This window comes from Salvelinus sp. IW2-2015, linkage group LG20, assembly GCF_002910315.2.
Source record: "Salvelinus sp. IW2-2015 linkage group LG20, ASM291031v2, whole genome shotgun sequence".
Classification (NCBI taxonomy): domain Eukaryota; kingdom Metazoa; phylum Chordata; class Actinopteri; order Salmoniformes; family Salmonidae; genus Salvelinus; species Salvelinus sp. IW2-2015.
The window spans coordinates 37,617,242-37,639,873 of record NC_036860.1 but is presented as its reverse complement, the minus strand read 5'-3'; the positions used below and the strand labels follow the sequence as shown (position 1 = coordinate 37,639,873).

The 22,632-nt window shown below is 43.4% G+C and overlaps 2 protein-coding genes across 2 annotated transcripts in view; one reads left to right on the top strand and one right to left on the bottom strand.

Moving 5' to 3' along the window:
• nup88 (nucleoporin 88) overlaps positions 1-9,156 on the bottom strand; it is a 28,133-nt gene extending 18,977 nt beyond the window's left edge. The window contains exons 1-6 of the mRNA XM_024012225.2: positions 8,562-9,156; positions 3,319-3,488; positions 2,811-2,936; positions 2,338-2,424; positions 2,061-2,237; positions 102-288 (exon numbers count right to left, since the gene is read on the bottom strand). Of these exons, the coding sequence (XP_023867993.1) occupies positions 102-288; positions 2,061-2,237; positions 2,338-2,424; positions 2,811-2,936; positions 3,319-3,488; positions 8,562-8,798 (984 nt within the window). The 5' untranslated portion in view covers positions 8,799-9,156. The remainder of the gene's footprint in view (positions 1-101; positions 289-2,060; positions 2,238-2,337; positions 2,425-2,810; positions 2,937-3,318; positions 3,489-8,561) is intronic.
• A 373-nt stretch (positions 9,157-9,529) lies between these two features.
• The window catches only part of LOC111981644 (vacuolar protein sorting-associated protein 37D), a 48,720-nt gene continuing 35,617 nt past the window's right edge, over positions 9,530-22,632 (top strand). The window contains exon 1 of the mRNA XM_024013023.2: positions 9,530-9,790. Within this exon, the coding sequence (XP_023868791.1) occupies positions 9,668-9,790 (123 nt within the window). The 5' untranslated portion in view covers positions 9,530-9,667. The remainder of the gene's footprint in view (positions 9,791-22,632) is intronic.

Here is a 22,632-nt window from a genome sequence, read left to right as displayed (position 1 = left end):
CAACAGGTTCCCTGTTCTAACAGATAGACAATCATAACCATTCTACACAGAACATGTATATCTGAATATTCTGTAACGTTGCACTCTAGTACAGTACTTACTCCAGTCTCCTCCTCCTCTTCTGCTTCCAGCACCACACAATGGTACAGTGTGCCTGTTTCCGTGGCGATGACCAGGATATTGGGAACGCAGGGCAGGCAGAGCACGGCACAGGCGTCATAACCATAGTTATCCTCTGCCGCGGGGTACATGGGTAAGGGCCCAATGGGCTTACTGAGGCTTCCCAAACTGAAAAACAGAAGAATACGGTCTCGGGATGAGATTCAAATAAGATTCTTACTAATGGATGATATTTTATAAAAATCTCCTCAAACAGTAGCATAATATATTTATAAAGGTCCACTGAATAAGCTTAACTGAAATTCAGTCAGACCAAACCAGAGAAAACAAAATGCTAAGCTGACCTACAGTACCAGTCAAAATTTGACACATCTACTCATTCAAGGGTTTTTCTTTATTTTGACAATTTTCTACATTGTAGAATAATAGTGAAGACAAAAACTATGAAATAACACATGGAATCATGAAGTAACAAAAAGCGTTGAACAAATCAAAATATATGTTATATATTGGAGATCCTTCAAAGTAGCCACCCTTTGCCTTGAAGGCAGCTTTGCACGCTCTTGGCATTCTCTCAACCAGCTTCATGAAGTAGTCACCTGGAATGCATTTAAATTAACTGTTGCGCCTTGTTAAAAAAGTTCACTTGTGGAATTTCTTTCTTTACTGCGTTTGAGCCAATAATTTGTGTTGTGAGAAGGTAGGGGTGGTATACAGATAGCCCTATTTGGTAAATATTAATGGCAAGAACAGCTCAAATAAGCAAAGAGAAACGACAATCCATTATTACTTTAAGACATAAAGGTCAGTCAATGTGGAACATTTCAATAACTTCGAAGGTTTCATCAAGTGCAGTCGCAAAAAACATCAAGCACTATGATGAAACTAGCTCTCATGAGGACCACCACAGGAAAGGAGACCCAGAGTTACCTCTGCTGCAGAGGACAAGTTCATGAGAGTTAACTGCACCTAAGATTTCAGCCCAAGTAAATGCTTCACAGAGTTCAAGTAACAGACATCTCAACATCAACTGAGGAGATTGCGTGAATCAGGCCTTCATGGTCAAATTGCTGAAAAGAAAGCACTACTAAAGGACACCAGTAAGAAGAGACTTGCTTGGGCCAAAGAACACGAGCAATGGACTTTAGACCGGTGGAAATCTGTCCTTTGGTCTGATGAGTCCAAATTTAAGATTTCTGGTTCCAACCGCCAAGTCTTTGTGAGACGCAGAGTAGGTGAACGGATGATCTCTGCATGTGTGGTTCCCACCGTGAAACATGGAGGTGTGATGGTGCTTTGCTGGTGACACGGTCGGTGATATATTTTGAATTCAAGCCACACAGCATTCTGCAGCGATACGCCATCCCATCTGGTTTGCGCTTAGTGGGACTACCATTTGTTTTTCAACAGGACAATGACCCCAAAACACACTTCCAGGCTGTTTAAGGGAGAGTGATGGCGTGCTGTATCAGATGACCTGGCCTCCACAATCACCCGACCTCAACCCAATTGAGATGGTTTGGGATGAGTTGGACTGTAGAGTGAAGGAAAAGCAGCCAACAACTGCTCAGCATACGTGGGAACTCCAAGACTGTTGGAAAAGCATTCCTCATGAAGCTGGTTGAGAGAATGCCAAGTGTGCAAAGCTGTCAAGGCTAATTTGAAGAATCTAATATTTATATTTTATTTATTTGTTTAACACTTTTTTGGTTACTACATGATTCCATATGTTTTATTTTGTGGTTTTGATGTCTCCCTATTATTCTACAATGTAGAAGAAAAAAAAACACAAATGAGTGGTACTGTACATCAAATATGCATGTAAGCAAACCCAAGATCACACTTTCAAGTTCGGAACTCAGGAAACATCCAGTTTTCAGGCTTCGTCTCTTTTCTCTGCTTTTCCCCTTTCCTACCGCTGAGGGTGCTAAGCCACTTACCTGTGTGCGAGGCTGGTGTAACTCAGATAGGTCTCTCCATTCTCGTAGAGGATGTAGAGGGGGTACACCAGCACATTCTCCTTGGACCGCTGGCCTGTGAGCTGTTGAGGTGCGCCGGCCACTGGCCCAAAGTCAAAAGCCACAGCGATCTCGCCCAGAGAGGCTGCATAGGAGCGCCTAAGGAGGGGTGAGAGACAGATCTTATTAGTAAACTACATAGCAGGGTGTTGGTCAATTCCATTTTGATTAGATCAATACAAAGGGTGAAATAACTCACCCACGAGTGTGTACACTGCTGTCCTCCTCTGACTGGGAAACTGATAGCGCTCTAGCTGGAGTCTGAGGCTCATTCAACCCATAGAACCTATACACACCAAAACCATGTCAATGCAGTGCAATAGTATGGTCAATACAGTATAAAACTATAAAAAAGAAAGGAGGACCAAGGCACTCTACATATAATTAATTAAAATGCCTTTATTTGTATGCCATGTTCAATGGAACCAACAGACGCGTTTCAGCTGCATGGCCTTCGTCAGGGAGTACAAAAATACAATATAAGAGTTAATTAATAGTATAAAACTACTAACACACATACATCATCTGCAGGAGACGGTGATGCAGATAACTAGGGGCCCTATAGCTAACAAACCCATTGATTGATGAGACATACAAAATAAATTCTTAAAGAGAACACCATCACAATAAATTGACATTGTGCTTTGTAAATGGTCCAGAGAGCATGTTTACCTGATGGTGTTGTCAGAGGTCAGTAGCACTAGGTGGGGCTCCTCCGTCTCACTGGGGAACCAGGCGGCCTGCCGCAGGGTCACTGAGGCTGAGCTGGTGAAGAAACGCTCAGCCACAGGAATAGTCCTGGTAGAGGGGAAAACAACCGAATCTTTAGTTAATCTACTCCATGGATTAGAGTCAACACAGGATTTGGAGTGGTGTAAAGAATGTTTATTTCATATGGACTGAAATGAGTTGTTCCTATAACTCAAGACAACGAGTGTGGGATGGGGATCCTTTCTTACAGTAGGCTATATGGGTGAGTTAGTTCCAGCCCACGGCACGCTTCTGTTATACAGAAAAATAAACTATGATACGGGTGCTTCCTAACTAGTAGGGACCCTGCTGAGTGCTGACAGTGCTCTATATATCCCTAAAGGGACCAGCATAACATGAAAAAAACGCTTTGATGGGTCAGATAGTTATTTATGATAGAAGAGGTATTGGGCTAACATTTCATACTCACTTGCAGTTAACTTCACTCCGTCCTCCTTCAAACTCAGACCTCTTGCCCCACCGCTGTGGTAATTCTAGAACGGTGACACCCCGTTGTCCAATGAGTGCGACATGGTACTGTGTCGGGCTCAGCAACACCTGGCATACTTCAAACCGTGGTGGATTGATGCACAACAGAGTCTGAGGAAAGAAATGAAAGTCAACTGACGTTAGTCTTCAACTTCACAGGGTTGGGTGATATTACAATAGCATTGTCTATTGACAGCCATCGACGATGGTGACGACGTCTTGATGTGTCAGATAATGGTTCATCCTATTTGAACTAAAATAGCAGCGCACAGCAGGGCAGCACACAAGTGCCATTCCGAGTAATTTGCCTATTCCTGTTTGAATAAATATGTTATATGGTCTACAGAACGCAAGAGAGGAATGCAGGCCAGACAGAGCGGAGAACTCCACCAAAGCAGAACAAGAAAAATATTGTTTCTCTCTGTCAGATGCATAGTCATTAGGCTATACCCTAAACCTTATATTTACATTTACATTTACATTTAAGTCATTTAGCAGACGCTCTTATCCAGAGCGACTTACAAATTGGTGCATTCACCTTATGATATCCAGTGGAACAACCACTTTACAATAGTGCATCTAACTCTTTTAAGGGGGAGGGGGGGGTTAGAAGGATTACTTTATCCTATCCTAGGTATTCCTTAAAGAGGTGGGGTTTCAGGTGTCTCCGGAAGGTGGTGATTGACTCCGCTGACCTGGCGTCGTGAGGGAGTTTGTTCCACCATTGGGGTGCCAGAGCAGCGAACAGTTTTGACTGGGCTGAGCGGGAACTGTACTTCCTCAGAGGTAGGGAGGCGAGCAGGCCAGAGGTGGATGAACGCAGTGCCCTTGTTTGGGTGTAGGGCCTGATCAGAGCCTGAAGGTACGGAGGTGCCGTTCCCCTCACAGCTCCGTAGGCAAGCACCATGGTCTTGTAGCGGATGCGAGCTTCAACTGGAAGCCAGTGGAGAGAGCGGAGGAGCGGGGTTTATATATTTGTTTTCCATTAAAAACATACATGAAATTAGTTGCAAAATGAATAGGAAATAGTCAAGATGTTGACAAGGTTATAAATAATGATTTTTAATTGAAATAGTGTCCTTCAAACTTTGCTTTCGTCAAATAATCCTCCATTTGCAGCAATTATAGCCTTGCAGACCTTTGGCATTCTAGTTGTCAATTGTTGAGGTAATCTGAAAAGATTTCACCCCATGCTTCCTGAAGCACCTCCCACAAGTTGGACTGGCTTGATGGGCACCTCTTACGTACCATACGGTCAAGCTGCTCCCACAACAGCTCAATAGGATTGAGATCCAGTGACTGTGCTGGCCACTCCATTATAGACAGAATACCTGCTGACTGCTTCTCCCCTAAATAGTTACTGCATAGTTTGGAGCTGTGCTTTGTGTCATTGTCCTCTTGTAGGAAGAAATTAACTCCAATTAAGCGCCGTCCACAGGGTATGGCATGGCTTTGCAAAATGGAGTGATAGCCTTCCTTCAAGATCCCTTTTACCCTGTACAAATCTCCCACTTTACCACCACCAAAGCCCTCCCAGACCATCACATTGCCTCCACCATGCTTGACAGATGGCGTCAAGCACTCTTCCAGCATATTTTCATTTTTTCTGTCTCACAAATGTTCTTGATCCGAACACCTCAAACTTAGATTTGTCTGTCCATAACACTTTTTATCCAATCTTCCTCTGTCCAGTGTCTGTTCTTATTCCCATCTTAATCTTTTCTTTTTATTGGCCAGTCTGAGATATGGCTTTTTCTTTGCAACTCTGCCTAGAAGGCTAACATCCCGGAGTCACCTCTTCACTGTTGCCGTTGAGACTGGTGTTTTGAGGGTACTATTTAATGAAGCTGCCAGTTGAGGACTTGTGAGGCTAGACATTCTAATGTACTTGTCCTCTTGCTCAGTTGTGCACCAGGGCCTCCCACTCCTCTTTCTATTCTGCTTAGCGCTGTTCTGTGAAGGGAGTAGTACACAGCAATGTACAAGATCGTCAGTTTCTTGGCAATTTCTCGCATGGACTAGCCTTAATTTCTCAGAACAAGAATAGACTAACGAGTTTCAGAAGGAAGTCCTTGTTTCTGGTCATTTTGAGCCTGTAATCGAACCCACAAATGCTGATGCTCCAGATACTCAACTGGTCTAAGGCCAATTTTTTATTGCTTCTTTAATTAGTACAACAGTTCAGCCGTTTCCAGCTACAATAGTCATTTACAACATTAACAATGTCTACACTGTATTTCTGATCAATTTGATGTATTTTAAATGGACTTTTTTTTGTGCTTTTCTTTCAAAAACAAGGACATTTCTAAGTGACCCCAAACTTTTGAACAGCAGTGTGTATGTATGTATTATAACAGACACTCCTTAACTATCTTGTCTAGCTGTTTATAAAAATTAAAAAACATCAAATCAAATTTTATTGGTCACATACACATGGTTAGCAGATGTTAATGCGAGTGTAGAGAAATGCTTGTGCTTCTAGTTCCGACCATGCAGTAACATCTAACAAATAATCTAACAATTTCACAACAACTACCTTTCACACACAAGTGTAAATTAATGAATATGTACATATAATATATGGATGAGCGATGGCCAAACAGCATAGGCAAGATGCAGTAGATGGTATAGAGTACAGTATATACATATGAGATGAGTAATGTAGGGTATGTAAACATTATATAAAGTGCCATTGTTATAAGTGACACATTTTTTACATCCAATTTTTAATTATTAAAGTGGCTAGAGATTTCAGTCAGTATGTTGGCAGCAGCCACTCAATGTTGGTGATGGCTGTTTAACAGTCTGATGGCCTTGAGATAGAAGCTGTTTTTCAGTCTCTCGGTCCCAGCTTTGATGCACCTGTACTGACCTCGCCTTCTGGATGATTGCGGGGTGAACAGGCAGTGGCTCGGGTGGTTGTTGATGATCTTTTTGGCCTTCGTGTGACATCGGGTGGTGTAGGTGTCCTGGAGGGCAGGTAGTTTGCCCCCGGTGATGCGTTGTGCATACCTCACTACCCTCTGGAGAACCTTACGGTTGTGGATGGAGCAGTTGCCGTACCAGGCGGTGATACAGCCCGAAAGGATGCTCTCGTTTGTGCATCTGTAAAAGTTTGTGAGTGGTTTTGATGACAAGCCAAATTGAAGAGGCGCTGTTACGCCTTCTTCACAACGTTGTCTGTGTGGGTGGACCATTCCAGTTTGTCCGTGATGTGTACGCCGAGGAACTTAAAACTTTCCACCTTCTCCACTACTGTCCCATCGATGTGGATAGGGGAGTGCTCCCTCTGCTGTGTCCTGAAGTCCACGATCATCTCCTTTGTTTTGTTGATGTTGAGTGTGAGGTTATTTTCTGACACCACACACCAAGGGCCCTCACCTCCTCCCTGTAGTCAGTCTCATCGTTGTTGGTAATCAAGCCTACCACTGTAGTGTCGTCTGCAAACTTGATGATTGAGTTGGAGGCGTGCATGGCCACACAGTCATGGGTGAATAGGGAGTACAGGAGAGGGCTGAGAACGCACCCTTGTGGGGCCCCAGTGTTGAGGATCAGCGGGGTGGAGATATTGTTTCCTACCCTCACCACCTGGGGGCGTCCCGTCAGAAAGTCCAGGACCCAGTTGCACAGGGCGGGGTCGAGACCCAGGGTCTCGAGCTTAATGACGAGTTTGGAGGGTACTATGGTGTTAAATGCTGAGCTGTAGTTGATGAACAGCATTCTTACATAGGTATTCCTCTTGTCCAGATGGGTTAGGGCAGTGTGCAGTGTGATTGCGTCGTCTGTGGACCTATTGGGGCGGTAAGCAAATTGAAGTGGGGCTAGGGTGTCAGATAGGGTGGAGATGATATGATCCTTAACTAATCTCTCAAAGCACTTCATGATGACGGAAGTGAGTGCTATGGGCGATAGTCGTTTAGCTCAGTTACCTTAGCTTTCCACCACAATGGTGGCCCTCTTGAAGCGTGTGGGAACAGCAGACTGGGATAGGGATTGATTGAATACGTCCGTAAACACACCAGCCAGCTGGTCTGCGCATGCTCTGAGGACGCGGCTAGGGATGCCGCCTGGGCCGGCAGCCTTGCGAGGGTTAACACGTTTAAATGTTTTACTCACGTTGGCTGCGGTGAAGGAGAGCCCGCAGGTTTTGGTAGAGGGCCGTGTCGGTGGCAGAGTACTGTCCTCAAAGCGAGCAAAGTTGTTTAGTTTGTCTGGGAGCAAGACATCGGGGTCCGCGACGGGGCTGGTTTTCTTTTTGTAGTCCATGATTGACTGTAGACCCTGCCACATACCGCTCGTGTCTGAGCCGTTGAATTGCGACTCTACTTTGTCTCTATACTGACGCTTAGCTTGTTTCATTGCCTTGCGGAGGGAATAGCTATACTGTTTGTATTCGGTCATGTTTCCATATGACTGAAGGCCACGCATCATCATTTTATGCATCTCTTTCTCCATTACAATCAAACAATGTAATGGAGTTCTCAAAAAGTTATTAGAATAGCCTAAAAACGTAAGGTAGCCAGAGGACTAATAATGAGAGAACCAACAATATCAATAGCCTGTAGAAAAATATAATTATCCTATTAAGAAAGAAATTATCCATGTATGCCTGGAAAATCCATCCATGCTAGGTTGAAAACCAAATGGCCAATAATCTATCCTCCTACTAAAAGCTTTAAGACAAGTTAAAGTTATGAACAGTAGCCTATTTCCCAAATATTCTAGCCTGCGAGGGTGTTGTCCAAAAGTTGTAGCTTTCAAAAATAAAAATAACAAGAATGAATGTCTATAGCCTATGCATAGGCCAACGTTTCCCAAACTCGGTCCTCAGGAACCCAAATGGGTGCATAAACTAACCTGTAACGCCCAGTACTGGAAACATAGCTATCGCGCCTGGCGTAATTTACAATCTGTAGCTAACAATAGTGGAATATATTCCATATTGCTTACACCTGTCCAATCCTCCCATATCTCTACAAGCGACTAGGGGGACAGTAGAGGGGTTATTATGGGTTGTTCTGGATGAGGTCAATGTGAAATACAATTGCATGTTGCGCCAAGAATGAATCGGAGTGGCAGCTGGTTGAAATTACATCGCAGATACTATTTTAGCTCATATAATACGTTAAAAAGATGAACAGGCCACCTTTTAAAATCGTTATCCATCGAGAATAACGTGCTCACCTGATATTTCACACTCTCAATGCTGTCCTCCGAATTCAGCTGCCTCAGGTTGGTCGTGTAAAAAACACTGTCTGCGTCGTTCCACACGAATATGTCACCATTGAGGCAAAATGTCAGATTCTTTGCAGTTTTCCTGCAATTCGCTTTAGGTTCCAAATCAAGTTTCTCTCGTAATTTAAAAAATATATAATGACTTGGTAGCTCGCTTCTCCATCGCTCGCCAGCAAACGCCGCCATTTTCCCGTCGTCTGAAAATGACGTTGTCAGAAACGTACCAATGAACACGAACTTCAGAATACATACAACTCGATCAGCCAATCAGACCCAGGGGCAAACTAAAGGCGTACAAATAGTTTTTAAATCCACTGAAACGAAAGTTGCCTCAAAAGTTGATACATAACATACCGGTAGTTGCTATAAAATGATACAAAGTAACCACAGATAGAACAACATTTGATGTTATAACAGTCAGCGAAGTGAAAATGGTTTCAGCATTCCAGTTCCCAGTGTACATGCACACTCGCCTACATTACAAATAATTGTGCAAATGTAGGAAATACAGGTTGTACGTAGGCAAGAATCAAACATTGCCAAACAAAATCCTGGCAGAGCTGTATTACTTTTATAACCTGCTTCTAAACGTTTTATACCACGACCATGCCTTCCCGTGGGGTTTCCACTAGTTACCACAGCCACAAAGTCAAAATATGGCTATATCGTAAAAGTGTATGAAAACAAAACAAATATTTTTAGGCTTAATGTAGGGTTACGGTTAGGCCAAACGTTAGCAGTGTGGTTAAATTTGTGGTAACGGTTAGGGTTAGGTTTAAAATCACATTTTAAGAAGTGGAATTGTAGAAATAGGCGGCGTTTATGACTTCGTGGCTGTGGTAACTAGTGACGACCTTCTCGTGGTTGTCGGTAGCATTACATTAGCTACAATGCAATCGTGGTAAGTATGTGTCACTGCATCTTGTATTGACTCCGCCAACATAAGCTTTAACCCATTTCACTAGGCGCTTGTGGCTGTGCTATTCACTGCGAACGACATGGAACCAGATGGGCTTGCAAACGAACTCGTCTGAATTGCTTGTGAAGGAAATACAATGTCCAATTTTAAGGACACAAACTCTACCCCAGACGGGTATAGGGCTCTAAACATGAGTGAATTGCAGGAGCTTTTACAAGATAAAGAAAAAATGGACCAGATCGTCCGACTCAATGAGAAGGTATTTGGTTCAACAATGTGGCAACTATCGAATACAGCCACACAGTTTTGCTAAATATATCTGTGTGTTACATGTAGTTGATATTTCCTCTTCCAGATATTGCATTCAAACTTAAATAGGTATACATTATGTTCTCTTCAAATTTCTATGATTGCTTTGATGCCTCATCCTATGGCACATGATATAGGATATGGCCAATGCATGAGCCGCTTTAGTAGCCTCCCATGACTCTCTGCATTATTGTCTGCGTGGCTTCCAATGGCTTTCGAAAGCCTTTCATTTTTCCCCCACGTTCTCCTTCGATCCTATGGAGGTCATGTGAATGTAAACTAAACGTAGGATAGTTATTTACAATTGGCTTTGTTCACATTCCATTCTTTTTTTATAGGATGTTTTTCTATACCAATGAACCTGAACAGGGAATTCCTGCTTGCCATACAGGACATGTTCAGTGAGCAGCAGGATCAACCTATTCGAAATACTATGAAGGCACTCAAATTTTAATTTGAAAACAAATCTCGGTCTCTCTGTTGCACGCACACACACGCGCACACGCACGTGCACACACACGTGCACACACACACACACACAGTAAACACATCTCTCACACACTTGTACATTCAAATGCACCTCTTTCTATATTTCTGTCTTATTCCTCACTAGAACAACTATTCCTGAATGTAATGTTAAATTACTAGGGCAGTTTGTTATTTTCCTATTTGAACCCGCAGTCTTGCACAGTTCCAAAACATTGTCATTCATGGTACATAGCCCTCCGTCTGAAATCATCAGGTGTGGCATTCATTCTTAAACAGAGATAAAATCGTTACTCATTTGGGAATGGACGTGGGTGTGTCCAATTCAGAGCAAGACATGACATTTGAAACCTTCCTCGCTGCTGCAGCAAATGAATTAGAGCGATGTTTCCAAAGTGGTCGCATCTCACCGAGAGAGGCCATGGAATTCTCCCAAGGGACTGGATCAGAAATACTTAGCTAGAGCCATGGTCGGGATTTCAGTAATGGTTGTAGTTGCAGTTATATTCGACTTGACCAAGACGTTTAATCGAAAATAAATGTACAAAGTGTTACATGCCAGTAGTTAGTTGAGACATTCACACACACATTCTCATTTACACTGTCTGTAAGTAAACATCACTAGGGTGTCTGGGTGTGCTCCCCTCCCATTGTCCTTCCTGCAGATGCCATTACAGTTTAATAAAGCACACATATGCATAGTTGGCTGACATGTGATGGTAGTTGAGCTCATTGTAGTGGATGGCTCCACAGCCCCTATGATCCACTGGTGAGAAGCGCTCCAATTCAGTAACGCGTTGGGGTCTCCGGGGGCAATCACCCAGTCTGTGGTGGTATGTAGCTGTCTACAGACCACCACAGACTGATGATAGCACTAAGACCGGACTGAATGAGCTGTATTCCACCATAAGCAAACAGGAAAACGCTCACCCAGAGGCGGCACTCCTAGTAGCCGGGGACTTTAAAGCAGGGAAACTTAAATCTATCTTACCAAATTTCTATCAACATGTTAAATGTGCAACCAGAGGGAAAAAAACTCTGGAACACCTTTACTCCACACACAGAGACGCATACAAAGCTCTTCATCGCCCTCCATTTGGCAAATCTGACCATAATTCTATCCTCCTGATTCCTGCTTACAAAAAAATGACAGCAGGAAGCATCAGTGACTCGATCAATAAAAAAGTAGTCAGATGAAGCAGATGCTAAGCTACAGGACTGTTTTGCTAGCACAGACTGGAATATGTTCCGGGATTCCTCTGATGGCATTAAGGAGTACACCACATTAGCTTCATCAATAAGTGCATCGATGATGTCGTCCCCACAGTGACCGTACGTACATACCACAACCAGAAGCCATGGATTACAGGCAACATCCGTACTGAGCTAAAGGCTAGAGCTGCCGCTTTTAAGCAGCGGGACTCTAACCCGAAAGCTTAAAATAAATCCCGCTATGCCCTCCGACGAACCATCAAACAGGCAAAGTGTCAATACAGGACTAAGATCGAATCGTACTACACCGGCTCTGACCTTCGTCGGATGTGGCAGGGCTTGTGAAACCATTACAGACTACAAAGGGAAGCACAGCCGAGAGCTGCCCAGTGACACGATCCTACCAGACGAGCTAAACTACTTCTATGTTTGCTTCGAGGCAAATAACACTGAAACATGCGTAAGAGCACCAGCTGTTCCGGGAAGACTGTGATCACGCTCTCCGCAGCCGATGTGAGTAAGACCTTTAAACGGTCGAAAATCACAAGGCCGCAGAGCCAGACAGATTACCAGGACGTGTACTGCGAGCATGCGCTGACCAACTGGCAAGTGTCTTTACTGACATTTTCAACCTCTCCCTGTCCAAGTCTGTAATACCAACATGTTTTAAGCAGACCACCATAGTCCCTGTGCCCAAGAACACTAAGGTAACCTGCCTAAATAACTGCCGACTCGTGGCACTCACGTCTGTAGCCATGAAGTGCTTTGAGAGGCTGGTCATGGCTCACATCAACGCCATTATCCCAGAAACCCTAGACCCACTCCAATTTGCATACCGCCCTAACAGATCCACAGAAGATGCAATCTCTATTGCACTTCACACTGCCGTTTCCCACCTGGACAAAAGGAACACCTTTGTGAGAATGCTATTCATTGATTACAGCTCAGCGTTCAACACCATAGTGCCCTCAAAGCTCATCAATAAGCTAAGGACCCTGGGACTAAACACCTCCCTCTGCAACTGGATCCTGGACTTCCTGACGGGCTGCCCCCAGGTAGTAAGGGTAGATAGCAACACATCCGCCACGCTGATCCTCAACACAAGGGCCCCTCAGGGGTATGTGCTCAGTCCCCTCCTGTACTCCTTGTTCACTCATGACTGCACGGCCAGGCACAACTCCAACACCATCATCAAGTTTGCCGATGACACGAAAGTGGTAGGCCTGATCACCGACAACGACAAGACAGCCTATAGGAAGGAGGTCAGAGACCTGGCTGTGTGGTGCCAGGACAACAACCTCTCCCTCAACGTGATCAAGACAATGGAGATGATTGTGGACTACAGGAAAAAGAGGACAGAGCACACCTCCATTCTCATCGACGGGGCTGTAGTGGAGCAGATTGAGAGCTTCAAGTTCCTTGGTGTCCACATCACCAACAAACTAACATAGTCCAAGCACGCCAAGACAGTCGGGAAGAGGGCATGACAAAACCTATTCCCTCTCAGGAGACTATAAAGATTTGGCATGGGTCCTCAGATCCTCAAAAGGTTCTACAGCTGCACCATCGAGAGCATCCTGACTGGTTGCATCACTGCCTGGTATGGCAACTGCTCGGTCTCCAACCACAAAACACTACAGAGGGTAGTGCGTACGGCCCAGTACATCACTGGGGCCAAGCTTCCTGCCATCCAGGACCTCTACAACAGGCAGTGTCAGTAAAAATTGTCAAAAACTCCAGCCACAGTAGTCATAGACTGTTCTCTCTGCTACCGCACGACAAGCGGTACCGGAGCGCCAAGTCTAGGTCCAAGAGGCTTCTAAACAGCTTCTACCCCCAAGCCATAAGACTCCTGAACATCTAATCAAATGGCTACCCAGACTATTTGCAATCCCCCCTGTCACGCCCTGACCTTAGTTATCTATGTTTTCTTTATTATTTTGGTTAGGTCAGGGTGTGACTAGGGTGGGTATGCTAGTTTTGTCTTGTCTAGGGTTTTTGTATGTCTAGGGTTTTTGTATATCTAGGGGTTTTGTAGGTCTAGGTATATATATGTCTATGGTGGCCTGATATGGTTCCCAATCAGAGGCAGCTGTTTATCGTTGTCTCTGATTGGGGACCATATTTAGGTAGCCATTTTCCCTTGGGTATTTGTGGGTTCTTGTCTATGTGTAGTTGCCTGTTCAGCACTCATTTGTATAGCGTCACGGTTCGTTTTGTTATTTTGTTAGTTTTGTTCAGTGTTCATTCTTAGAATAAAGAAGAATGCACGCATACCACGCTGCGCCTTGGTCTACTCCTTTTGACGGCCGTGACACCCCCGCCCATCTCTTTTACACCGCTGCTACTCTCTGTTGTTATCATCTATGCATAGTCACTTTAATAACTCTACCTACATGTACATAGTACCTCAAGTAATTGGTGCCCCTGCACATTGACTCTGTACTGGTACCCCCCCTGTGAATAGTCTCGCTATTGTTATTTTACTGCTGCTCTTTAATTACTTGTAACATTTTTTTTTTTTACCCTTTAAAAAAAACTGCATTGTTGGTTAGGGGCTCGTAAGTAAGCATTTCACTGTAAGGTTGTACCTGTTGTATTCGGCGCATGTGACTAATACAATTTGATTTGATTTGATGACATAATAAGATGGATGCTTGTGTAAATAGCCCACATATCACTAGCTAGCTCCTTCTGGAGAATGTTCTAAGCCTTCTGACTGGCGGAATTGCTATCCTCTACTGGCGCCATAGGATTTGACATGGGGTATTAGCCGAACTGTGAAAATTAAATTACAGAAATCTGGACACTGTCACTGCTACATTTTAAAAACACTCAGTGACTCCTTGAGCACCTCATCTTACCACAAATGGCAGTGAAGGAAAAGAGTAACACTCAAGCCCTTTTCCCCCCAAGACAAATCTATCTGATCGATTCTTGCAGGTTGACTTGATGGAAAATAAGCCAGGATTCTTATGCTGGCATAATAAATCAAATTTTTTCACGTTTGTATAATATTCAGTTCATTCGGAAAGTATTCAGACCACTTTACTTTTTCCACATTTTGCTATGTTACAGCCTTGTTCTAAAATTAATTAAATTAATCTACACACAATACCGTAATAAGAAAGCGAAAACAGTTTTTTTGAAATGTTTGCAAATTTATAAAATATAAAAACAGAAAATACTTTATTTACATAAGTATTCAGGCCCTTTGCTATGAGACTCAAAATTGAGCTCAGGTGCATCTTGTTTCCATTGATCATCCTTGAGATGTTTCTACAACTTGATTGGAGTCCACCTGGGGTAAATTCAATTGATTTGAAAAGGCACACACCTGTATACATAAGGTCCCACAGTTGACAGTGTATGTCAGAGCAAAAAAACAAGCCATGAGGTCAAAGGAATTGTCCGTAGAGCTCCGAGACAGGATTGTGTTGAGGGTACTAAAAAATGTCTGCAGCATTGAAGGTCCCCAAGAACACAGTGGCATCCATCATTCTTAAATGGAAGATGTTTGGAACCACCAAGACTCTTCCTAGAGCTGGCAGCCCGGCCAAACTGAGCAATCGGGGGAGAAGGGCCTTGGTCAGGGAGGTGACCAAGAACCCAATGGTCACCCTGACAGAACTCCAGAGTTCCTCTGTGGAGATGAGAGAACCTTCCAGAAGGACAACCATCTTTGCAGCACTCCACCAATCAGGCCTTTATGGTAGAGGGGTCAGATGGAAGCTACTCCTCAGTAAAATGCACATGACAGCACGATCAGTAAAAGGCACCTAAAGGACTCTCTGACCATGAGAAACAAGATTCTCTGATCTGATGAAACCAAGATTGAACTCTTTGGCCTCAATGCCAAGCATCACGTCTGGGGGAAAACCTGGCACCATCCCTACGGTGAAGCATGTTGGTGGCAGCATCATGCTGTGGGGATGTTTTTCAGCAGCAGAGACTGGGAGACTAGTCAGGGGCGGCAGCGTAGCCTAGTGGTTAGAGCGTTGGACTAGTAACCGAAAGGTTGCAAGATTGAATCCCCGAGCTGACAAGGTACAAATCTGTCGTTCTACCCCTGAACAAGGCAGTTAACCCACTGTTGCTAGGCCTCAGACTGGGGTGAAGGTTCACCTTCTAACAGGACAATGAACCTAAGCACACAGCCAAGACAACGCAGGAGTTGGAGAAGTCTCTTAATGTCCTTAATGTCCTCCAGCCAGAGCCCGGACTTGAAATCGATCAAACATTTCTTGAGAGACCTGAAAATAATTTTGAAGCGACGCTCCCCATGCAACCTGACAGACCTTGAGAGGATCTGCAGAGAAGAATGGGAGAACTCCCCAAATACAGATGTGCCAATCTTATAGCGTCATACCCAAGAAGACTCAAGGCTGTAATCACTGCCAAAGGTGCTTCAACAAAGTACTTATTAAAGGGTCTGAATACTTATGTAAATGTGATATTTCAGTTTTCTAAAAAACTGATTTTGCTTTCTCATTAGGGGGTATTGTGTGTTGATCGATGAGGGAAACAACATCTTTCCATATCCAAAGTGCTCTTCAAGTGTTGTTTGTCAGTCATGGGAAACACTGTCAGGTTTGCTTTCCAACCAGTGCATCATACCAAGCACACTGTCCCGGGGGCTCCTGGAACTCTCGCTTCAATGGTAAACAGGGGTAGGAGCAGCCACAGCAGGAAATGGAAGGTCTGTTGCAATTCCTGTTTAGGGGAAAACTTCTGGTGAATATGAATAGCCACGGATGACGGGGATTTGGAGTGAAATGAGCTGTACAGTGTCCTTGTAGTCACAGGAAATTCAAGGGAAAACAGTGGATTTGCAGTGGATTTGTGTACAGAGTGCTTCTTTTGAATGGGCCAAATGCTCTGAATTCCACAGAACCTGGGGCTCTGATTGCCTTGCAAATGTTCATTATACAAACCACAAGTGTGAGAGAAATGCACACTGCGACACTTGTGGATGGACTGAAGTAGCCCAGTTTTGAGGGAGACATTTGAAAAACATTTGAAGCTGAATCACACTTTAGCAAAATCACAGGAACTGTTAGACACTGATAGAATCTTTAGAGCACTCTCAGATGGGCTGCTAAGATTTGTGGTCTCTCTAAATTGCGTGTGAGCCACACAGTGTGGCATCATGGAATTATAATACCCTACAGACTTTGCCATCTTGCCTGCTGTGATATGACAAAGCAGATATTTCAAGCTGCATCCATGACAAGAGTTAAGTATGCACAAAGAGGTGTGACAAGCCTAAAAGCTCAGCCACACCGGTAGGATTGTCAATCATTTGCCTGCCAACAGTACTTAGCACCTCTGAACAGAGTGTCGGCAGTCAATCTCTTTTGTGTTTACACAGCAAACACCTTTGAAGTCATCAGCCACTCAGCGTTGTTAAAATACTCCATACCAGAAAGTGGCAGTAGCGTTGTTTGGCAATGCATATCCGTGCATATTGCTTATGGTCTAGATTCCAAGCTATCTGCACTAATGTTCCTATTTTGTAGAAAGCCCTTGTTGATACCAGCCAGGTGGCCACACCTAGCAAGATGACAAAGAAACAGTTTAATTCACTCTCCATAAACCTATACTGCCAGTGTTATCCCATAGTCAAATGTTTAGCTAGCTAGCTAATGTTAGCATATTCACTAGCTAGCACAACATAGCTAGCTAGCTAGCTAGGGACACTGCACTAACCCGGCAGCTAACACTGGCAGCTGGGGCCCCCCGAGTGGCGCAGTGGTCTAAGGCACTGCATCGCATTTGCTAGCTGTGCTACTAGAGATCCTGATTCGAGTCCAGGCTCTACCGCAGCCGGCCGTGACCGGAAGACCCATGGGGCTGCAAATGTAACGGATGTGAAATGGCTAGCTAGTTAGCGGTGGTGCGTGCTAATAGCCTTTCAATCGGTGACGTCACTTGATCTGAGACCTTGAAGTAGTGGTTCCCCTTGCTTTGCAAGGGCCGCGGCATTTGTGGAGCGATGGGTAACGATGCTTCGTGGGTGACCGTTGTTGATGTGTGCAGAGGGTCCCTGGTTCGCGCCCAGGTCGGGGCGAGGGGACGGACTAAAGTTAAACTGTTACACAAACAATTGGCCCAGCATCGTCCAGGTTAGGGGAGGGTTTGTCCGGCAGGGATGTCCTTGTCCAATCGCGCTCTAGCGACTCCTGTGGTGGGCTGGGCGCATGCACGCTGACATGGTCGCCAGGTGTACGGTGTTTCCTCCGACACATTGGTGTGACTGGCTTCTGGGTTAAGCGGGCATTGTGTCAAGAAGCAGTACTGCTTGATTGGGGTCATGTTTCGGGGGACGCATGGCTCTCGACCTTCGCCTCTCCCAAGTCCATATGGGAGCTGCAGCGATGAGACAAGACTGTAACTACCAATTGGATACAACAAATTTGGGTAATAAAGGGGTGAAAAACAATAAATAATAATAAATACTGGCAGCTGTTTCCTGAAAACTATCTAATCCATTGTGATTTAATTATAATGTCAATAGTGGTTAGCTTACTTGGAGGAAATACTTAGTGTTGTCTGCACTTAGCTAGCCTACATTGCATATGAAGTGTGACTGACTCATCTGTAGAATCAGTGGAAGAATTTGTTCCTACCGGGTCAGCAAGCAGCAGGTACCGCTTTTGTTCTAGCAAGAGAAATAACGGCCTTCCACTGGGATATCTATCGGCAAAGAGATTCTCGGTGTGTTTCCTGCTTAAGAGACAGGATATTGGCCGAGATACAAAAACGAGTGGGGCTCAGTTTAGAAAGTTTGAATGCATTTGAGTATTGGCAAATATACTCCCAATATACAATTAATAACTAGACTAAATGTTAACATTCACATTATATTACTACATGGAATGAGTGTTTTAAATATTTAATTCTCAATTAAAATGAATACAGAAGTGGAATGCAAGAAGCAAATACCCCACATTTGGAGGATTCGTAACACAGAAAGGAAATCCAACCTCAAAGCAAACACACACAAGTCAAAATGTGTTTTAAAATCTTTTTCATGCTTATATATTTTAATTTGAACACATTTTAAAGTTACAATATTCTTAAAAGCAATCAACAAGTAATCCAGAAAAATGTTTAATTTAGCCTGTTGGGCATATTCTTGTTTAGATTAAGTCATCAATGAATTGGTATGGAAAGAATGTATCATCCCACCAGATCATTTAAACGAGATCTTGACCTGACAAAGAAAGTTGGTCAAGAACAGTTTAAGAGAAAAGTGTTCCCACAGTATCTTGGGTAACATCTGTGGAATGTTTAAAAACATTTTTTTTTATCCTGATGACTTTCATGTCAACGTCAGTGTCTACCATCATTCCTTACTTTGAAAAGTGTCAACTGGCTGGCAGTCAAATGGCAGATGAGATGTTTCTCAGGGAAAAAGGTAATTTCAGAGAGCTGTCTGAAATGAGATCAAATTCGTAGCTGTGATATCCAGAGTCATGATCCAATTGAAGCCAGTCTTTTTTTCCATGTGACTTGTGACTGAGATCAGCGGAAATCATATTTCAAGCCATCACTTCTTCATTAGATTATGCATTTATAATGTTGTATATCCTCCACAGGTTTTTTTTGGTCATTGTAACAATGAATCAGAGATCTACTTCTCATTTGTGTATCCAGTCAGTCAGTGGTCTGAAACATCTACATGTCCTTACTTGCCTGGCTACCCAGACTCCTTGCTCTGGCCAAACGCTATGTCACGCCCACAGACGTTAGTTTCTTCTCCGCAATGAGTCTGGATCTGAGTACCTCCCTGATGGGTTGGGCCAGAGCTAGAACGCATATGGGTAAATTCGTCATTGGCTTCGATACTCTGATTGGTTAAAGACGATCCAATCGCGGATTACTTTGTTTTGTACAATGCCCCTTGTGACCCTCATCACCACAAATGACTTCAAAGACTAAAGTATTGTTATGTAATTTAGTAATTAAATTGCAATTATCTTTTTAGGTCTGAAACCCAGAGGTTGTAAAGTTCTGGTTTAAATGAAACAGACAGAATTCCCATCTCACAATTAGTCAGATCCAATTTTATTTGTGAGAGCTCTTACCGTGCATATACAAAAACGTTCCCTTTATACTATTCTCTTAACCTACGCACATACATACACACTAATATTTGGATTTTCTCCTGAAGTCTCACCACAGTTTATTACCACTCAGCTGACAGTTCCAGTCCCCCCCCCAGATACGGGAAACCTGGAGGGGCTCTCCCTGTCTTATCATATCTCTCCAGAGTTATAGCTGGATCGGTACAAACATAGGTTAAGGAGTCTCTTGTTTTCTTTCGGCACACACAGACATTCCTCTCTTCCCCAATGGTTATCAGCTTTAATTACTCCTTGTCCATGCTACATAACCTCTAATCCTAATGGTTAAGTTTCCGGGTAGAATTATTTAATCATTTGTCTTAAACCTTGATCAAATATTTTAACAAGTATGTTTCAAACGACAGAGCAGCGGAAGAATTTAGTGTGAGTTGTCCAATTAAATCAAATTTTATTGGTCGCATACACATATTTGTCAGATGTTATTGCGGGTGTAGCGGAATGCTTATTTTCCTAGCTCCAACAGTGCAGTCAGTAATGCCTAACAATACAAACAATGCATGCAAATCCAACAAAAAAACAGAAAGGTATTAAGAAATATAGAAATATTAGAACGAGCAATGTCAGAGTCAGAGTCTACATTATTAAAGTGACCAGTGTTAAATTACTATGTACATAGGGCAGCAGTCTCTAAGGTGTAGGGTTGAGTACCAGGTGGTAGCCAGCTAGTAACAGTGACTAAACTTCAGGGCAAGGTACTGGGAGGAGGCTGGCCAGTTGTGACTATTTAACAGACTAATGGCCTGGAAATAGAAGCAGTTTTTCAGTTTCTCAGTCCTAGCTTTGATGCACCTATACTGTCTCCGCCTTCTAGATGGTAGCGTGGTGAGTAGGCCGTGGGTCGGGTGGCTGAGGTCCTTGATGATCTTCTTGGCCATCCTGTGACACAGGGTGCTGTAGATGTCATGGAGGGCAAGCAGTGTGCCCCTGGTGATGTGTTGGGCTGATCGCACTACCCTCTTGAGAGCCCTGCAGTTGAGGACGGTGCCATTGCCATTCCAGGCGGTAATACAGAAATGGTCCAGACAGTGTGGTGAAGAAATTTGGCTTGGCCCCAAAGACCCTCACAACTTCTACAGATGCAATCCTGGATGCTCTCAATGGTGCATCTGTAGAAGTTGTGAGGGTCTTTGGGGCCAAGCCAAATTTCTTCACCACACTGTCTGTGTGGATGGACCATTTCTGTAAAGATTGATGCTGGAGACGAGAAGCAGGTACAGGGTAGAGGTCGACCGATTATGATTTTTCAACGCCGATACCGATACCGATTATTAGAGGACCAAAAAAAGCCGATACCGATTAATCGGACAATTTTTTAAATGTATTTATAATAATGACAATTACAACAATACTGAATGAACACTTATTTTAACTTAATATAATACATCAATAAAATCAATTTAGCCTCAAATAAATGATGAAACATGTTCAATTTGGTTTAAATAATGCAAAAACAAAGTGTTGGAGAAGAAAGTAAAAGTGCAATATGTGCCATGTAAGAAAGCTAACGTTTAAGTTCCTTGCTCAGAACATGAGAACATATGAAAGCTGATGGATCCTTTTAACATGAGTCTTCAATATTCCCAGGTAAGAAGTTTTAGGTTGTAGTTATTATAGGAATTATAGGACTATTTCTCTCTATACCATTTGTATTTCATTAACCTTTGACTATTGGATGTTCTTATAGGCACTTTAGTATTGCCAGAGTAACAGTATAGCTTCCGTCCCTCTCCTCGCTCCTACCTGGGCTCGAACCAGGAACACATCGACAACAGCCACCCTCGAAGCAGCATTACCCATGCAGCGCAAGTGGAACAACCACTGCAAGTCTCAGAGCGAGTGACGTTTGAAACGCTATTAGCGCGCATCCCGCTAACTAGCTAGCCATTTCACATCGGTTACACCAGCCTAATCTCGGGAGTTGATAGGCATGAAGTCATAAACAGCGCAATGCTTGAAGCACAACGAAGAGCTGCTGGCAAAACGCACGAAAGTGCTGTTTGAATGAATGCTTACGAGCCTGCTGCTGCCTACCACCGCTCAGTCAGACTGCTCTATCAAATCATAGACTTAGTTATAACATAATAACACACAGAAATACGAGCCTTTGGTCATTAATATGGTCGAATCCGGAAACTATCATCTCGAAAACAAGACGTTTATTCTTTCAGTGAAATACGGAACTGGTGGCATCCATAAGTCTAAATATTCCTGTTACGTTGCACAACCTTCAATGTTATGTCATAATTACATACAATTCTGGCGATTTAGGCGGCCCAAACTGTTGCATATACACTGACTCTGCGTGCAATGAATGCAAGAGAAGTGACACAATTTCACCTGGTTAATATTGCCTGCTAACCTGGATTTCTTTTAGCTAGATTTCTTTTATGCAGGTCTAAAAATATATACTTCTGTGTATTGATTTTAAGAAAGGCATTGATGTTTATGGTTAGGTACACATTGGAGCAACGAAACGCACCGCATCGATTATATGCAACGCAGGACACGCTAGATATATTAGTAATATCATCAACCATGTGTAGTTAACTAGTGATTATGATTGATTGTTTTTTATAAGATAAGTTTAATGCTAGCTAGCAACTTACCTTGGCTTACTTTATTCGCGTAACAGGCAGGCTCCTCGTGGAGTGCAATGTAATCAGGTGGTTAGAGCGTTGGACTAGTTATCTGTAAAGTTGCAAGATTGAATCCCCCGAGCTGACAAGGTAAAAATCTTGCGTTCTGCCCCTGAACGAGGCAGTTAACCCACCGTTCCTAGGCCGTCATTGAAAAGAAGAATGTGTTCTTAACTGACTTGCATAGTTAAATAAAGATTAAATAAAGGTGTAAAAAAATAAAAAATCTGATTGTTATGAAAACTTGAAATCGGCCCCAATTAATCGGCCATTCCAATTAATCGGTCGACCTCTAGTACAGGGAATGA